General features: G+C 41.1%; 2 protein-coding genes across 2 annotated transcripts in view; one reads left to right on the top strand and one right to left on the bottom strand.

Moving 5' to 3' along the window:
* The window catches only part of LOC113617643 (uncharacterized), a 37,706-nt gene extending 21,328 nt beyond the window's left edge, over nt 1–16,378 (bottom strand). The window contains exon 1 of the mRNA XM_027101244.1: nt 16,308–16,378. Within this exon, the coding sequence (XP_026957045.1) occupies nt 16,308–16,378 (71 nt within the window). The remainder of the gene's footprint in view (nt 1–16,307) is intronic.
* On the top strand, nt 16,318–17,223 carry LOC113613677 (small integral membrane protein 20-like). The gene has a single exon (XM_027094534.1). It carries the CDS (start codon nt 16,377–16,379, stop codon nt 16,578–16,580), a length of 204 nt encoding a protein of 67 aa, XP_026950335.1. The 5' UTR covers nt 16,318–16,376; the 3' UTR covers nt 16,581–17,223.
* Nucleotides 17,224–19,426: the final 2,203 nt, after the last annotated feature.

Here is a 19,426-nt window from a genome sequence, read left to right as displayed (position 1 = left end):
CTGTGTTTCTCATTTCTCCAGTAGTTTTCCTCTCTGCTAAACTTAATATAGATAAGCTTTACTAAGATACGGCATTGTGAACACATGCATTTTAAACATCTTACCCGTATTAACTTTGCTGTTTCAGTCTACATGTGTTTTTTACATTTTATAGATGAAAAGGCACAGGCAAACTAAATTCAAGGAGGTAAAAGGAATGGTCAATTAAATACAATTAAATATTAAAGAATTTCTCAGACCTCTTGGAATTCATGAGATAGTTCTGCATTTTCTTACTCATGTGTGCAGCAAAAAATAGGCTTAGTTTGTCCTTGAATTTTAAGTCTTTTCGTAACACAACTGCTGTCTAAGGTAATATAATTATCTGTAAATTCCTGTCAGAGTCTCTGACATGGCCCAGAAAGGGTTGGCACAAGCAAATCATTTATTTAACTAGTTTAGCTATTTAAAATTATACAGTAAGGTGTACATTTCAGTTCAAACGAAAATGAGACACTGATTAGAGCATCATAAAGTAGGCAGAATGAGTAGGCAACATACATCTTAATCTGCTCACTTCTTTGCTGGAATTCGTAATTTCTGGATTGATCTCTTGAACAGTAGCAAGTTTGTTACAAGTTATACTAGTTTGTGTAACTAGTTTGTAAACTAATATATATATTAGTTTTAAATTTTATAAGACATTCAGTCTTTGTAATGATACTGAATAAAGTATTTCCAAAGTTTAGCACTATACCTGGATTACATATTTATACATACAGCATCTGTGTTACACATTGAACAAGAACAGCAGTAGCAACAATTGCCCCATGCATGGCCCCAAAGCCTGTAACTTGAGATGTCTTTTCTGTTTTCAGCCTATTTATTTATTTTTTAACATCTTTATTGGAGTATAATTCCTTTACAATGGTGTGTTAGTTTCTGCTTTATAACAAAGCGAATCAGCTATACATATACATATATCTCCTCCCTCTTGCATCTCCCTCCCACCCTCCCTATCCCACCCCTCTAGCTAGTCACAAAGCACTGAGCTGATCTCCCTGTGCTATGTCGCTGCTTCCCACTAGGTATCTGTTTTACATTTGGTAGTGTATATAAGTCCATGCCACTCTCTTACTTCGTCCCAGCTTACCCTTCCCCCTCCCCGTGTCCTCAAGTCCATTCTCAATGTCTGCATCTTTATTCCTGTCCTGCCCATAGGTTCTTCAGAACCTTTTTTTTTTTTAAGATTCCATATATATGTGTTAGCATACGGTATTTATTTTTCTCTTTCTGACTTACTTCACTCTGTATGACAGTCTCTAGGTCCATCCACCTCATTACAGATAATTCAATTTCGTTTCTGTTTATGGCTGAGTAATATTCCATTGTATATATGTGCTACATCTTCTTTATCCATTCATCTATTGATGGACACTTAGGTTGCTTCCATGTCCTGGCTATTGTAAATAGTGCTGCAATGAACATTGTGGCACATGGCTCTTTTTTTTTTTTTTTGTGGTACACAGGCTTCTCACTGTTGTGGCCTCTCTCATTGTGGAGCACAGGCTCCGGACGCACAGCTTCAGCGGCCATGGCTCACAGGCCCAGCCGCTCCGCCGGCATGTGGGATCTTCCCAGACTGGGGCATGAACCCATATGCCCTACATCGGCAGGCGGACTCTCAACCACTGCGCCACCAGGGAAGCCCTCATGACTCTTTTTGAATTATGGTTTTCTCAGGGTATATGCCCAGTAGTGGGATTGCTGGGTGGTATGGTAGTTCTATTTTTAGTTTTTTAAGGAACCTCCATACTGTTCTCCATAGTGGCTGTATCAATTTACATTCCCACCAACAATGCAAGAGGGTTCCCTTTTCTCCACACCCTATCCAGCGTTCACTGTTTGTGGATTTTTTGATGATGGCCATTCTGACTGGTTTGAGGTGATACCTCATTGTAGTTTTGATTTGCGTTTCTCTAATGATGAGTGATGTTGAACATCCTTTCATGTGTTTGTTGGCAATCTGTATATCTTCTTTGGAGAAATGTCTATTTAGGTCTTCTGCCCATTTTTGGATTGGGTTGTTTTTTTGATATTGAGCTGCATGAGCTGCTTGTATATTTTGGAGATTAATCCTTTGTCAGTTGCTTCATTTGCAAATACTTTCTCCCATTCTGAGAGTTGTCTTTTCATCTTGTTTAAGGTTTCCTTTGCTGTGCAAAAGATTTTAAGTTTCATTAGGTCCCATTTGCTTGTTTTTGTTTTTATTTCCCTTTCTCTAGGAGGTGGGTCAAAAAGGATCTTGCTGTGATTTATGTCATAGAGTGTCCTGCCTATGTTTTCTTCTAAGAGTTTTATAGTGTCTGGCCTTACATTTAGGTCTTTAATCCATTTTGAGTTTATCTTTGTGTATGGTCTTAGGGAGTGTTGTAATTTCATTCTTTTACATATAGCTGTCCAGTTTTCCTAGCACTACTTATTGAAGAGATCATGTCATCTGCAAGAACATGCTATATCTCTCCATCTGTTGGTATCATCTTTAATTTCTTTCATCAGTTCTTATGGTTTTCTGCATACAGGTCTTTTGTCTCCCTATGTAGGTTTATTCCTAGGTATTTTCTTCTTTTTTTTGCAATGGTCAACAACATGGTCTGTCATCTTTTTGTTGCAATGGTAAATGGGAGTGTTTCCTTAATTTCTCTTTCAGATTTTTCATCATTAGTGTATAAGAATGCAAGAGATTTCTGTGCATTAATTTTGTATTCTGCAACTTTACCAAAGTCATTGATTAGCTCTAGTAGTTTTATGGTGGCATCTTTAGGATTCTCAATGTATAGTATCATGTCATCTGGAAATAGTGACAGTTTTACTTCTTCTTTTCCAATTTGGATTCCTTTTATTTCTTTTTCTTCTCTGGTTGCCGTGGGTAGGACTTCCAAAACTATGTTGCATTATAGTGGTGAGAGTGGACATCCTTGTCTTGTTCCTGATCTTAGAGGAAATGCTTTCAGTTTTTCACCATTGAGAATGATGTTTGCTGTGGATTTGTCTTATATGGCCTTTATTATGTTGAAGTAGGTCCCCTCTATGCCCACTTTCTGGAGATTTTTTATCATAAATGGGTGTTGAATTTTGTCATAAGCTTTTTCTGCATCTATTGAGATGATCATATGGTTTTTATTCTTCAGTTCGTTAATATGGTGTATCACATTGATTGATTTGCATATATTGAAGAATTCTTGCATCTCTGGGATAAATCCCACTTGACCATGGTGTATGATCCTTTTAATATGTTGTTGAATTTTGTTTGCTAGTATTTTGTTGAGGATTTTTTCATCTATATTCATTAGTGATATTGGTCTGTAATTTTCTTTTTTTGTCGTGTCTTTGTCTGGTTTTGGTATCAGGGTGATGGTGGCCTCATAGAATGAGTTTGGGAGTTTTCCTTCCTCTGCAATTTTTTGGAAGAGTTTGAGAAGGGTGGGTGTTAGCTCTTCTCTAAATGTTTGATAGAATTCACCTGTGAAGCCATCTGGTCCTGGGTTTTTGTTTGTTGGAAGAGTTTTAATCACAGTTTCAATTTCATTACTTGTGATTGATCTGTTCATATATTCTCTTTCTTCCTGGTTCAGTCTTGGAAGGTTACACCTTTCTAAGAATTTGTCCATTTCTTCCAGGTTATCCATTTTATTGGCATAGAGTTGCTTGTACTAGTCTCTTAGGATGCCTTGTATTTCTGCAGTGTCTGTTGTAACTTCTCCTTTTTCATTTCTAAATTTATTGATTTGAGTCCTCTCCCTCTTTTTCTTGATGAGTCAGGCTAATGGTTTATCAATTTTTTTTATCTTGTCAAAGAACCAGCTTTTAGTTTTATTGATCTTTGCTGTTGTTTTCTTTGTTTCTATTTCATTTATTTCTGCTCTGATCTTTATGGTTTCTTTCCTTCTGCTAACTTTCGGTTTTGTTTGTTCTTTCTCTAGTTGCTGTAGGTGTAAGGTTTGATTGTTTATTTGAGAGTTTTCTTGTTTCTTGAGGTAGACTTGTATAGCTATAAACTTCCCTCTTAGCACTGCTTTTGCTGCATCCCATAGGTGTTGATTCATCGTGTTTTCATTGTCATTTGTCTCTAGGTACTTTTTGATTTTCTCTTTGATTGCTTCAGTGATCTCTTGGTTATTTAGTAACATATTGTTTAGCCTCCATGTGTTTGTGTATTTTATGTTTTTTCCCTGTAATTGATATCTAATGTCATAGTGTTGGGGTCAGAAAAGATGTTTGATATGATTTCAATTTTCTTAAGTTTACAGAGGCTTGATTTGTCAACCAAGATGTGATCTATCCTGGAGAATGTTCCGTGTGCACTTGAGAAGAAAGTGTAATCTTCTGTTTTTGTATGGAATGTCTTATAAATATCAATTAAATCTATCTGGTCTATTGTGTCAGTTAAAGCTCGTGTTTCCTTATTAATTTTCTGTTTGAATGATCTTTCCATTGGTGTGAGTGAGGTGTTAAAGTCCCCCACTATTTCTGTGTTACTGTCGATTTCCTCCTTTGGAGCTGTTAGCAGTTGCCTGTTATATGGAGGTGCTCCTATATTGGGTGTATATGTATTTATAATTGTTATGTCTAATTCTTGGAATGATCGCTTGATTATTACGTAGTGTACTTCCTTGTCTCTTGTAACAGTCTTTATTTTAAAGCATATTTTTTCTGATGTGAGTATTGCAACTCCAACTCTCTTTTGATTTCCATTTGCATGGAATATCTTTTTCTATCCCCTCACTTTCAGTCTGTATGTGTCCCCAGGTTTGAAGTAGGTCTCTTGTAGACAGCATATATATGGGTCTTTTTTTTGTATCCATTCAGCAAGCCTGTGTCTTTTGGTTGGATCATTTAATCCATTCACGTTTAAGGTAATTTTCGCTATCTATGTTCCTATTACCATTTTCTTAATTGTTTTGGGTTTGTTTTTTGGTCCTTTTCCTGTCTTGTGTTTCCCACTTAGGGACATTCCTTTACCATTTGTTGTAGAACTGATTTGGTGGTGCTGAATTGTCTTAGCTTTTTCTTGTCTGTAACGCTTTTGATTTCTCCGTCAAATCTGAATGAGATCCTTGCCGGGTAGAGTAATATTGGTTGTAGGTTCTTCCCTTTCATCACTTTAAGTATGTCACGCCACTCCCTTCTGGCTTGTAGAGTTTCTGCTGAGAAATCAGCTGTTAACCTTATGGGAGTTCCCTTGTATGTTATTTGTCGTTTTTCCCTTGTTGCTTTCAATAATTTTTCTTGTCTTTAGTTTTTGCCAATTTGATTACTATGTTTCTCGGCATGTTTCTCCTTGGATTTATCCTGTCTGGGACTCTCTGCGCTACCTGAACTTTGGTAACTCTTTCCTTTCCCATGTTAGGGAAGTTTTCAACCATAATCTCTTCAAATATTTCTCTGGTCCTTTCTCTCTCTCTTCTCCTTCTGGGACCCCTATAATGTGAATGTTGTTGTGTTTAATGTTGTCCCAGAGGTCTCTTAGGCTGTCTTCATTTCTTTTGATTCGTTTTTCTTTATTCTATTCCACAGCAGTGAATTCCACCATTCTGTCTTCCAGGTCACTTATCCATTCTTCTGCCTCAGTTATTCTGCTATTGATTCCTTCCAGTGTATTTTTCATTTCAGGTATTGTATTGTTCATCCCTGTTTGTTTGTTCTTTAATTCTTCTAGATCTTTGTTAAACATTTCTTGCATCTTCTTGATCTTTGCCACCATTCTTTTCCTGGGGTCCTGGATCATCTTCATATCATTATTCTGAATTCTTTTTCTGAAGATTTCATATCTCCATTCCATTTAGTTGTTTTTCTGGGGTTTTATCTTGTTCCTTCATCTGGTACAAAGCTCTCTGCCTTTTTATCTTGTCTATCTTTCTGTGAATGTGGTTTTTGTTCCACAGGCTGCAGGATCATAGTTCATCTTGCTTCTGCTGTCTGCCCTCTGGTGGATGAGGCTATCTAAGAATCTTGTGCAGGCTTCCTGATGGGTGGGACTGGTGGTGGGTAGAGCTGGCTGTTGCTCTGGTGGGCAGAGCTCAGTAATACTTTAATCCACTTGTCTGCTGATGGGTGGGGCTGGGTTCCCTCCCTGTAGGTTGTTTGGCCTGTGGCGACCCTACACTGGAGCCTATCTGGGCTCTTTGCTCAGTCTAATGGCAGACTTTGGGAGGGCTCATGCCAAGGAATACTTCCCAGAACTTCTGCTGCCTGTGTCCTTGTTCCTTGGTGAGCCACAGCTGCCCCTTGCCTCTGCAGGAGACCCTCCAACACTAGCAGGTAGGTCTGGTTCAGTCTCCTATGTGGTCACTGCTCCTTCCCTTGGGTCCCTATGCGCACACTACTTTGTGTGGGCCTTCCAAGAGTGGAGTCTCTGTTTCCCCCAGTCCTGCCGAAGTCCTGCAATGAAATCCCGCTAGCCTTCAAAGTCTGAGCCTCTAGGAATTCCTCCTCCCATTGCCAAACCCCCAGGTTTGGAAGCCTGACATGTGGCTCAGAACCTTCACTCCAGTGGGTGGACTTCTGTGGTATAAGTGTTCTCCAGTTTGTGAGTCACCCACCCAGGAGTTATGGGATTTGATTTTATTGTGATAGTGCCCCTCCTACCGTCTCATTGTGGCTTCTCCTTTGTCTTTGCATGTGAGGTGTCTTTTTTGGTGAGTTCCAGTATCTTTCTGTCGATGATTGTTCAGCACTTACTTGTGATTCCGGTGTTCTCTAAAGAGGGAGTTAGACCATGTCCTACTCCACCATGTTGAACCAATCTCTGCAAGAGAATTCTGTGAATTAATTTTGTACCCTGCTACTTAACCAAATTCATTGATTAGTTTTCTGGTAGCATCTTTAGTATTCTGTATGTATAGTATCATGTAATCTGCAAACAGTGACAGTTTTACTTCTTCTTTTCTGACTTGGATTCCTTTTATTTCTTTTTCTTCTCTGATTGCTGTGGGTAAAACTTCCAAAATTATGTTGAATTATAGTGGTGAGAGTGGACAACCTTGTCTTCTTCCTGATCTTACAGGAAATGGTTTCAGTTTTTCACCATTGAGAACGATGTTGGCTGTGGGTTTGTCATATATGGCCTTTATTATGTTGAGGTAAGTTCCCTCTATGCCAACTTTATGGAGGGTTTTATCATAAATGGGTGTTGCATTTTGTCGAAAGCTTTCTCTGCATCTATTGTGATGATGATGTGTTTTTTCTCCTTCAACTTTTTTTTTTTTTTTTTGTGATATGCGGGCCTCTCACTGTTGTGGCCTCTCCCGTTGCGGAGCACAGGCTCCATCGCACAGGCTCAGCGGCCATGGCTCACGGCCCAGCCGCTCCACAACATGTGGGATCTTCCCGGACCGGGGCACGAACCCGTGTCCCCTGCATCGGCAAGTGGACTCTCAACCACTGAGCCACCAGAGAAGCCCTCTCCTTCCATTTTTAATATGGTTTATCACATTGATTGATTTGAGTATATTGAAGAGTCCTTGCCTTCCTGGGATAAACCCCACTTGATCATGGTGTATGATCCTTTTAATGTGCTGTTGGATCCTGTTTGCTAGTGTTTTGTTGAGGAGTTTTGCATCTGTGTTCACTAGTGATATTGGCCTGTAGTTTTCTTTCTTTGTGACATCTTCGTCTGGTTTTGGTATCAGGGTGATGGTGGCCTTGTAGAATGAATTTGGGAGTGTTCCTCCCTCTGCTATATTTTGGAAGAGTTTGAGAAAGATAGGTGTTAGGTCTTCTCTAAATGTTTGATAGAATTCACCTTTGGAGCCATCTGGTCCTGGGCTCTTGTTTGTTGGAAGATTTTTAATCACAGTCTCAATTTCAGTGCTTGTGATTGGTCTGTTTATATTTTCTATTTCTTCTTGGTTCAATCTTGGAAGGTTGTGCTTTACTAAGAATTTTTCCATTTCTTCCATGTTGTCTATTTTATTGGCATATAGTTGCTTTTACTAATCTCACATGACCCTTTGTATTTCTGCATTGTCAGTTGTTACTTCTCCTTTTTCATCTCTAATTCTATTGATTTGAGTCTTCTCCTTTCTTTTCTTGATGAGTCTTGCTAATGGTTTGTCAATTTTGTCTATCTTCTCCAAAAAACAGCTTTTAGTTTTATTAATCTTTGCTATTGTTTCCTTCCTTTCTTTTTCATTTATTTCTGATTTGATCTTTATGGTTTCTTTCCTTCTGCTAACTTTGGTGTATTTTTGCTGCATCCCATAGGATTTGGATCATGGTATTTTCATTGTCATTTGTCTCGAGGTATTTTTTGATTTCCTTTTTGATTTCTTCAGTGATCTCTTGGTTATTTAGTAACGTATTGTTTAGCCTCCATGTTTTTGTGTTTTTTACCTTTTTTTCCCTGTAATTGATTTCTAATCTCATAGCACTGTGGTCAGAAAAGATGGTTGATATGATTTCAGTTTTCTTAAATTTACTGAGGCTTGATTTGTGACCCAAGATCTGATCTATCCTGGAGACTGTTCCGTGCGCACTTGAGAAGAAAGTGTAATCTGCCCTTTTCGGATGGAATGTCCTATAAATATCAGTTAACTCTGTCTGGTCTGTTGTGTCATTTAAAGCTGTGTTTCTTTATTAATTTTCTGTTTTGATGATCTGTCCATTGGTGTAAGTGAGGTGTTAAGGTCCCCCACTATTATTGTGTTACTGTGGCTTTCCTCTTTTATAGCTGTTAGTAGTTGCCATATATATTGAGGTGCTCCTATGTTGCGTGCATATATATTTACAATTGTTATATCTTCTTCTTGGATTGATCCCTTGATCATTATGTAGTGTCCCTCTTTGTCTCTTGTAATAATTTTTATTTTAAAGTCTATTTTGTCTGATATGAGAATGGCTATTCCAGCTTTCTTTTGATTTCCATTTGCATGGAATATCTTTTTTTATCCCATCACTTTCAGTCTGTATGTGTCCCTAGGTCTCCTAGGTCCCTAGGTCCCTAGTGGGTCTCTTGTAGGCAGCATATATATGGGTCTTGTTTTTGTATCCATTCAGCCAGTTTGTGTCTTTTGGTGGGAGCATTTAATCCATTTACATTTAAGATAATTACTGATATGTATGTTCCTATTACCATTTTCTTAATTGTTTTTGGGTTTGTTATTGTAGGTCTTTTCCTTCTCTTTTGTTTCCTGCCTAGAGAAGTTCCTTCAGCATTTGTCGTAAAGGTGGTTTGGTCATGCTGAATTCTTTTACCTTTTGCTTGTCTGTAAAGGTTTTAATTTCTCTATCAAATCTGAATGAGATCCTTGCCAGGTAGAGTAATCTTGGTTGTAGGTTTTTCCCTTTCATCTCTTTAAATATGTCTTGCCACTACCTTCTGGCTTGCAGAGTTTCTGCTGAAAGATCAGCTGTTAACCTTATGGGGGTTCCCTTGTATGTTACTTGTATTTTCCTTGCTGCTTTTAATATTTTTTCTTTGTGTTTAATTTTTGATAGTTTGATTAATATGTATCTTGGCATGTTTCTCCTTGTATTTATCCTGTATGGGACTCTCTGTGCTTCCTGGACTTGATTGACTATTTCCTTTCCCATATTAGGGAAGTTTTCAACTGTAGTCTCTTCAAATATTTTCTCAATCCCTTTCTTTTTCTCTTCTTCTTCTGGGATCCCTATAATTTGAATGTTGGTGCATTTAATGTTGTCCCAGAAGTCTCTGAGAGTGTCCTCAATTCTTTTCATTCTTTTTTCTTTATTCTGCTCTGTGGTTGTTATTTCCACTATTCTATCTTCTAGGTCACTTATCCATTCTTCTGCCTCAGTTATTCTGCTATTGATTCCTTCTAGAGAATTTTAAATTTTATTTATTGCATTGTTCATCATTGTTTGTTTGTTCTTTAGTTCTTCTAGGTCCTTGTTAAATGTTTCTTGTATTTTCTCCATTGTATTTCCAATATTTTGGGTCATCTTTACTATCATTACTCTGAATTCCTTTTCAGGTAGACTGCCTATTTCATCTTCATTTGTTTGTTCTGGTGGGTTTTTACCTTGCTCCTTCATCTTCGGTGTGTTTCGCTGTCTTCTCATTTTGCTTAACTTACTGTGTTTGTGGTCTCCTTTTCGCAGGCTGCAGGTTCTTAGTTCCTGTTATTTCTGGTGTTTGCCCCCAGTGGCTAAGGCTGGTTCAGTGGGTTGTGTAGGCTTCCTGGTGGAGGGGACTAGTGCCTGTGTTCTGGTGGATGAGGCTGGATCTTGTCTTTCTGGTGGGCAGGACCACCTCTGGTGGTGTGTTTTGGGGTGTCTGTGACCTTATTATCATTTTAGGCAGCCTTTCTGCTAGTGGGTGCGTTTGTGTCCTATCTTGCTAGTTGTTTGGCATAGGGTGTCCAGCACTGTAGCTTGCTGGTTGTTGAGTGGAGCTGGGTCTTAGCATTGAGATGGAGATCTCTGGGAGAGCTTTCGCCATTTGATATTACATGGAGCCAGGAGGTCTCTGGTGGACCAGTGTCCTGAACTTGGCTCTCCCACCTCAGAGGCACAGATCTGACATCTGGTTGGAGCACCAAGACTCTGTCAGCCACGTGCCTCAGAGGAGAAGGGAGAAAAAGGAAAGAAAGGAAGGAAGGGAGGGAGGGCGGGAGGGAGTGAGAAAATAAAAAGAAATAAAGTTATTAAAATAAAAAAATTCTAAAATATCCAAAATTTAAAGAAAGGAATAAAAAAAAGAAAAAAGGAAGAGAGCAACCAAAGCAAAAAACAAATCCACCAGTGATAACAAGCACTAAACACTATACTAAAAAACACCCCAAAAAACAGAGAAACAGAACCCTAGGACAAATGGTAAAAGCAAAGCTGTACAGACAAAATCACACAAAGAAGCATACACATACACACTCACAAAAAAGGGAAAAAGGGGAAAAATAAATCTAAATGTATATTAAAAAAAAGAAGAGAGCAACCAAATCAATAAACAAGTCTACCAGTGATAATAAACTGTAAATACTAAACTAAGGTAAACATAAAACCAGAAACCAGTCAGTTGCATATAGCAAACCCCAAGTGTACAGTTGCTTCCAAAGTCCACCACCTCAATTTTGGGATGATTCATTGTCTATTCATGTATTCCACAGATGCAGGGTACATCAGGTTGATCGTGGAGATTTAATCTGCTGCTCCTAAGGCTGCTGGGAGAAATTTCCCTTTCTCTTCTTTGTTTGCACAGCTCCGGGGGTTCAGCTTTGGATTGGATGCACCTCTCCATGTAGGTCGCCTGAGGGTATCTTTTCTTCGCTCAGACAGGACGGGGTTAAAGGAGCAGCTGATTAGGGGGCTCTGGCTCACTCAGGCTGGGGGGAGGGAGGGGTACGGAATGCGGGGTGAGCCTGTGGCCGGCAGAGGCCAGCGTGACGTTGCACCAGCCTGAGGTGCCCCGTGTGTTCTCCCGGGCAAGTTGTCCCTGGATCATGGGACCCTGGCAGTGGCGGGCTGCACAGTCTCCCAGGAGGGTAGTGACCTGTGCTTGCACACAGGCTTCTTGGTGGCTGCAGCAGCACCCTTAGCGTCTCATGCCCGTCTCTGGGGCCCGCGCTGATAGCCATGGCTCGCAGCCGTCTCCGGAGCTCGTCTAGGTGGTGCTCTTAATTCCCTCTCCTCGCACACCCCGAAACAGTGGTCTCTTGCCTCTTAGGCAGGTCCAGAGTTTTTTCCGGACTCCCTCCCGGCTAGCCGTGGTGCACTAACCCACTTCAGGCTGTGTTCATGCAGCCAACCCCAGTCCTCTCCCTGAGATCTGACCTCTGAAACCCGAGCCTCAGCTCCCAGCCCCGCCTGTCCTGGTGGGTTAGCAGACAAGCCTCTCGGGCTGGTGAGTGCTGGTCGGCACCGATCCTCTGTGCGGGAATCTCTCTGCTTTGCCCTCTGCACCCCTGTTGCTGCGCTCTCCTCCGTGCCTCCAAAGCTTCCCCCTCCGCCACCCGCAGTCTCCGCCCGCGAAGGGGCTACCTAGTGTGTGGAAACTTTTCCTCCTTCACAGCTCCCTCCCTGAGGTGCAGGTCCCGTCCCTATTCTTTTGTCTCTGTTTTTTCTTTTTCCTTTTGCCCTACCCAGGTACGTGGGGAGTTTCTTGCCTTTTGGGAGGTCTGATGTCTTCTGCCAGCGTTCGGTAGGTGTTCTGTAGGAGTTGTTCCACATGTAGATGTATTTCTGATGTATTTGTGGGGAGGAAGGTGATCTCCGCGTCTTACTCCTCTGCCATCTTGAAGGTCTCCATTCACCCAATTTAGATTTAAGTGATCGCTAAGTTTTCTTCTGTCTCTGCAATCCTATGATTCAGTTCACAAGAGACATCATCTTTAAAGCCTGGGTATAAATTCAGCCATGGTATCTTAAGCCTCTAAAATCTCAGTATCCAGAACACCAAAAACCCTGTTAGAATGCAATGAGAATATTTGTATGTTGGTGACAGAATGGAAAGTTAAGTATAATAAAGTGCTTTTCCTTAGAAGTACATATATGTATGTTTAATTTCCTTTATGTTCCCAGAATTGCTCCATATCGTGGTGGTTAAGAGGATTATAAAGAGTGGTTATAGAGAAAGATGTCGGCAAAAAGCCCAAAATTCTGTTTCTGAGGGCAGATTATCTTCTTTCTGCCTTACTGGACTATGGACTACAAGTACAAAGATGTAGTCCAGTAATAATGAAGGACAATTGCATATGTAATAAATTGGAGGGTAGCAATAACATATTATTTCAGGCTTCTGGCACTATTATTTTAGCAACTCAGCACATTTCCTATCCTTTTCTACTCCTTTAGTGCAGACTGCTTCTTCTCTTCACACAGGGATCAGCACAAGGACTAATAGGGGCTTCCCTGGTGGTGCAGTGGTTAAGAATCCACCTGCCGGGCTTCCCTGGTGGCGCAGTGGTTGAGTCCGCCTGCCGATGCGGGGGACACGGGTTCGTGCCCCGGTTCAGGAAGATCCCACATGCCGCGGAGTGGCTGGGCCCGTGAGCCATGGCCACTGAGCCTGCGCGTCCGGAGCCTGTTCTCCGCAACGGGAGGGGACACAGCAGTGAGAGGCCCGCGTACCACAAAAAAAAAAGAAAAAAAAAAAAAAAGAATCCACCTGCCAATGCAGGGGACACAGGTTCGATCCCTGGTCCGGGAAAATCCCACATGCCATGGAGCAACTATGCCTGTGTGCCACAACTACTGAGCCTGCACTCTAGAGCCTGTGAGCCACAACTACTGAGCCAGGCAACTACTGAAGCCTGCGCACCCTAGGGCCCGCGTGCTGCAACTACTGAACCCGTGTGCTGCAACTACTGAAGCCTGCATGCCTAGAGCCCATGCTCTGCAACAAGAGAAGCCGCCACAGTGAGAAGCCTGTGCATTGCAACGAAGAGTAGCCTCTGCTCACCGCAACTAGAGAAAGCCCGCACACAGCAATGAAGACCCAGCGGAGTCAAAAAAGAAACTCATAGGGTCCGAGAGCTCCGTTCACCTGGCTATTGTGGTTGGTTCAGATATGACACATGACCCAAGCAAGGCCAGTGAGAGCCCTTGTCTAGGACTTTACTATAGTGGAGTCAGTAGGGAAAACTGCTTTTGCTTCTGTGTTCCTGGAACTGGAAGGATATCTGTGTCTCCAGCAGGATAGCGCAGGCTCGCTCACATGGTTGTTGTAGGTTTCCAAGAGAGTGAGTGGCGCATGAGGTCCTCTCAAGGCCCAGACTAGGCACTGGTACTTCACTACTTCTGCTGCATCCTATTGGCCAAAGTGCAAGGCCAGCCCTGACTCAGAGAATGAGGAAATAGTCTCTAGTTTTAATGGGAGGAGTTGGAAGCCAAAGGGAATGAGTATAGGCAGGCATGGAAAAATGGGACCATAACTCATTTACTAAAAAAATTATTATGTACATATACTTCAAAAGTTAAGAAATTTCCTCAAGGTCACATGGCTGATAAGCGTTAGAGACAGGATTTGAGCCTTAATCTCCCGACTGAAAATCTCGCTCTTTCAGTATTTCTCTCTAGTCTTGTTGACTGATCTATGTAGTCCAGATGTCACAACTTAATTAGTTTCTAAAGCCCTGTTCTGAGATCACTTTTGAATGACTTGTAAGTTATTATGATGAGTTCTTTATTATAGTAAAGGTATTAACTGTCCATGAATTGGTTTTTCTTGAGCCATACTTATAAGCATTTTTATTCATATTCATATCCACAACAAAAGGAAGTTCATATTTTTATCTTGCATCACAGCTATGATTTGAAATACCAGGTGTTATTTGTAGGAGAATAGATAAAATAACTTGTAGTATGTAGCAAATTCTTAAATGATACTTAGAGGTAGTGAGGAAACAATGAGTTCAGGCAAGTGGGAAGGTGGAAGATGCTGAGAGCTATAAAAAGAGAATAAGCCTGTCAACAAACAGAAGAAAGAGACAGTGGACCTCAATCCTGTAGGATTCTGAGGAGAGTAGTGGTGGTAGTGGCTATCATTTAAGCTGAGGAATCTTATAGCCTAGGGTGAAAGTCTCCATGCATATTCCAGGGATAGCTCTCTCCAAGGATCCTCAAAAGGATAGGTTATGGGGAGCAGAGACAGGCACACAGAGCCTGGTATTGCACTCTAAGACTCAGATGCCCCATATTGTGCCTCTACCAAAATAATTAAGCTCAAACCCTCTGTGAATGCCTAGCTTAAAAGTCTGGGTATGATAATTCTTCCTCTAGAACAGTCCTAAGGGTGTTGGGGGAAAGGGATGGCCACATAGGCAACTTTATCTCATGAAATTCAATGATTAAAATGCACAATTGGGGCTTCCCTGGTGGCGCAGTGGTTGAGTCTGCCTGCCGATGCAGGGCACACGGGTTCGTGCCCCGGTCAGGGAGGATCCCACATGCCGCGGAGCGGCTGGGCCCGTGAGCCATGGCCGCTGAGCCTGCACGTCCGGAGCCTGTGCTCCGCAGCGGGAGGGGCCGCAAGCAGTGAGAGGCCCGCGTACAGCAAAAAAAAAAAAAAAAAAAATGCACAATTGCTGTGAAGAAAGGAAGATTAGGAAGGTATAGAAACAAACAGATTGTGGAAAATGAAAGCAGACAACTGTCAGAAACGTTCTTTCTGCAATTGAAGTAAGGGGCTTCTCCCAGAAGGTAGCACTAGTGATTAGAACTGAACACTTGTGAACATTTCAGAGATCATTTGGTTTGAGGTAGGTTGACTGGAACTCACACCTGGGATATAAACATGAGAAAGGGAGTGTTCAAATGGTTTAAATGAGACAGGAGTAGGTGAAGGAGGATAAGTAAGAAGACATCTCTGGATTGGTGAGAAAAGCAGATGGTTTTATGCCTTAGAAACTGGCTAGTAGGGGAAAAGGTCATATATATAGTTTTTAAACATCATAGTAGCCTATATGTTCACCTTCTTTTCATTACATTGGTAAACATGCCAATTTAATACAAGAATAGGTTCTGATTTTAGAATCTGGTGGTCAGGAAATGATGGGGTATCAAAAGAACTGTAGCATGTTCTCCTCGGAGCGAACAAGACAGGGATTACACTCTCCCTGATGAGCTTTCTAAGTGACTTTTTAAAGGAGGTTTGTGCATTCTGTGTTTAGAAGCACAGAGAACCTTGGAATGGAAAATCAGTTTTCCCTCTTGTCTGTTAGTCTGCATCCTGGCACTGGATGACTCTACCTAAGTCAGAGAAATTTGGCCTGCAGTCAAGACTGGATCCCAGGGCTGTGGGACCTGACGTTCCTGTACCCCAGGTCTGAGATTTTGTCTGTATCAGATTGCCATCTGATTGCAGACTCTTTCCCTTACACTAAAAGGTGCAGGGTTCTAACTACGAGAGTGAGAATTCTGTATAAGCCTGAAATCACTTTTCAACATGAACCATTTGAGATAATAGATCACATTTTACAATATTAAGGAAAATAACCCAAGGAAATTAAAAGAAAACAGATCCATGGCCATTAGATAGGACTGTCTCAGAAAGAAGACCAAAAAACCAAAAAACACGTTCAAGTAGGGCAACTTCATATAATCATTTTAAGCTTTTAAATCACAAGTCTGAGCTGTAGGAATGTCTTTGTTGATAAATGCAGAGGAAGGATCAGCCATTGGAACCATTTATCTTGCATTTGTTCAAAGCACTGAATAAATTACAGCAAAATTTTTAGAGTTTGGAATTTTACTGTGATGTGACAAGTACTCAAAATCAAAGATTTGTTGAATTTGCAAATAATATATATATTTTTATAGTGATTGACCCTTCTTCTAAATCTGTAATTTAAAAGGGGAGGGGGGGATACCGCTGGCGGGATCCGGGTTTCCAAGAGTGAGGGCTGCTCGGCTGGTCAAGGCGGCCACCGGCTGGAGCCATGACCCCGAACCTGCGCACCGCGCTCATTTTTGGCTGCTTCATTTCCCTGATCGGCGCCGCCTTCTACCCCATCTACTTCCGGCCCCTAATGCGGCTAGAGGAATACCAGAAGGAACAAGCCATAAATCGAGCTGGTATTGTCCAAGAAGACGTGCAGCCACCAGGGTTAAAAGTGTGGTCGGATCCATTTGGCAGGAAATGAAAAGGCTATCACCACCTCTGATTATGAAAGTAGACAGAGTCTTCATGCTTTCAGTTCTGCAGCAAGTACAGTAAATCACATGGCTAAAGAACGATGGCTGGAGAAGAAAACTCTAGAAGGCTGTAAAGAAGAGTAGTGTGCACCAGGATTAATTCCCTTCTTAAGTATCCAAAGAACCCTGAAACAAATCACATTACGAAGGTTTTCATGATTTGGTTTCCTTTCTAAAAATGAAGCTTTCTCACCCAGCTGCATTTGGAGGTGATCTACTTATTATTCAGTCTCTACCTCTTACCCACCTGAGCTTCAATATGAATACAAGCAACCAGTAGACTTGGGAAGATCCTAGTCTGTTTTGCCATCTTCCAAATAAGAAGTTTCAGTGAAAAACCACCATATTGAGCAGCCTCATAGGGCTCTTTGAAAATGTTGAAGTTGATAAAACTCTTTGAGGACAAGGTACATTGTACTCTTTAAGAATAAAGAGTTCAACTCAGCTATCTCATTGGGAGGGTTGCTGCATTTTGAAAAATAAATAACTATGAAGCAAATCAAACTAAATGGGTATGCATGCCTAGTAGAAATCATGTTGAATTAACTGAGTGAAAATATGTATATTAAAATGATTTCTTTTTACTTCAAATAAAATAAAATAAAAGGGGAGGGGTCTTCCCTAGTGGTACAGTGGTTAAGAATCCACCTGCCAATGCAGGGGACACGGGTTCAAGCCCTGGTCCGGGAAGATCCCACATGCTGCGGAGCAACTAATCCCGTGCGCCCCAACTACTGAGCCTGTGCTCTAGAGCCCACGAGCTACAACTACTGAAGCCCATGTGCCTAGGGCCTATGCTCTGCAGCAAGAGAAGCCACCACAATGAGAAGCCCACGCACTGCAACGAAGAGTAGGCCCCGCTCGCCGCAACTAGAGGAAGCCCACACGCAGCAACGAAGACCTGACGCAGCCAAAAATAATAAACAAAATTTAAAAAAATAAAAATAAAAGGGGAGGAAAAGTAACCAAACAAAGCAATTTCACATTCTTCACTTCCAAGTTCTGGTTGAAGGTATTTGAAAGATCAGGATGGTGTTCCGTCTCTGGTGATTTAGACATGTTTTCAAAAACCAAAAGTAATCCAAGAGTATTGTTATTAATATACGTGTTATTCTTCACAAATTTATAGATAACAGCTGCCACCAATTTTGCTGGCTACATAGGGATATCTGTCTGTGGATGCTTCTTTTTATGGTTTCATTCTCTGAATATTTATGTCATAAGCCAAGTTTGCTTAACTATTTTATTAAGTACGCTTCTTATTTTGGAATAATTTTATGTGTATAGAAAATTTACAAAGAGTGTGTAGCAAGTTCTCATATACACTTCACCCATCTTCCCCTAATGTTTAACATCTGTAAGTGGGTGGAATCTTGGCCTGCAAAATATATGTCCACATCCCAACCTCCAGAATCTGTGAATGTGACCTTATTTGGAGAAAGAGTCTTTGCTGATGTAATTAAATTAAGGATTTTAAGATGAGATTGTTCTAGATTATCTGAATGGGCCTTAAATCCAATGACAGAGATCCTTATAAAAGACACAAAGAGGAGAAACATATAGAGAGAAGAGGACAGGGCTCGTTTTTTCACCAATATTCCTTTTTGGGCCTAGGATCTAATCCAGAGTACCACATTGCATTAGTTGTCATGTCTCTCTGGTCTCCTCTGGTCTGTGACAGTTTCATAGTCCTTCTTTGTTTTTCATGATCTTGATAGTCTTGAGCAGCACTGGTCAGATATTTTGTAGAATATCCCCCACTATGGGTTTGTCTGCTATGTTTTTCATGATTAGACTGGGTTATGAGTTCTGGGCAAGAATACCACAGGGTTGTAGTGACCCTTTCATTACATCATAAGGGATATATATATCCACATGACTTACCCCTGCTGATGTTCATCTTGACCACTTAGGTGTGGTAGAGTTTTCCAGGTTTCTCCATTGTGAAGGCACTATTTTCCCTTTCTGTACTCTATTCTTTGGAAATAAGTCTTTAAGTCCAGCCCACACTCAAGTAGGTGAGAGATTAAGCTCTACCTCCTTGGAGTGTGGGGAGGATAGTATGTATTAGAATTTTTCTGTAAGAAATATGCCTTCTTCCTCCCTTTCTTCCATCATTTATTTATATCAGTATCAATATATGTATATTTATTTTATAATCCAATTCTACATTATGATCTAATACAACATTATTTTTTTTGCCCAAATTATTCTAGCTTTTCTGGGTCTTATTTTTATTATTATTTTTATTACATTGTATGGTATTAATTTAGGCTTTCTTTTTGTTCCTGGTCCATTAGCTATCTGTTGCCACATAACAAATTACCCCTAAGCTTAGCTGCTTAAAACAACAAACATTATTATCTTAGGGCTTCTATGGGTCAGCAATCTGGGTGTGACTTAACTGTGTGCCTCTGGACCCTCACAAGTCTGCAATCAAGGTGTAAGTTGGATCTGTAATCTTCTGAAGCCTCAACCGGGGAGGATCTGCTTTCCCATGCTGACACACATGTTGTTGGTAGCCCTCAGGTCCTTGCTAACTGTTGCATGTAGCCATAAGCTTCTTGCCATATAAGCAAGAACCAGTCATAGACAGCTCACAACATGGCAGCTGGCTTCCCTCAAAGCAAGAGACTGAGAGAGGGTGCCCTAGAGGGAAACTGTAGTCTTTTTGTAACCTCATCTTGCAAGTGACAGTCTGTCACTTTTGCCCACGTTCAAGGGGAGGGGATAATAGAATGGCATGAATATGAGGAGGTGGAATCCCTGAGGGCCATTTTAGAGGCTGCCCACC

The sequence above is a fragment of the Aethalodelphis obliquidens genome, unplaced genomic scaffold (genome assembly GCF_003676395.1).
Source record: "Aethalodelphis obliquidens isolate GAN/ISIS:26980383/991018 unplaced genomic scaffold, ASM367639v1 scaffold4, whole genome shotgun sequence".
Lineage (NCBI taxonomy): Eukaryota > Metazoa > Chordata > Mammalia > Artiodactyla > Delphinidae > Aethalodelphis > Aethalodelphis obliquidens.
Note: the sequence above shows the minus strand (reverse complement) of the source record. Positions and strands in the feature narration are given on the sequence as shown.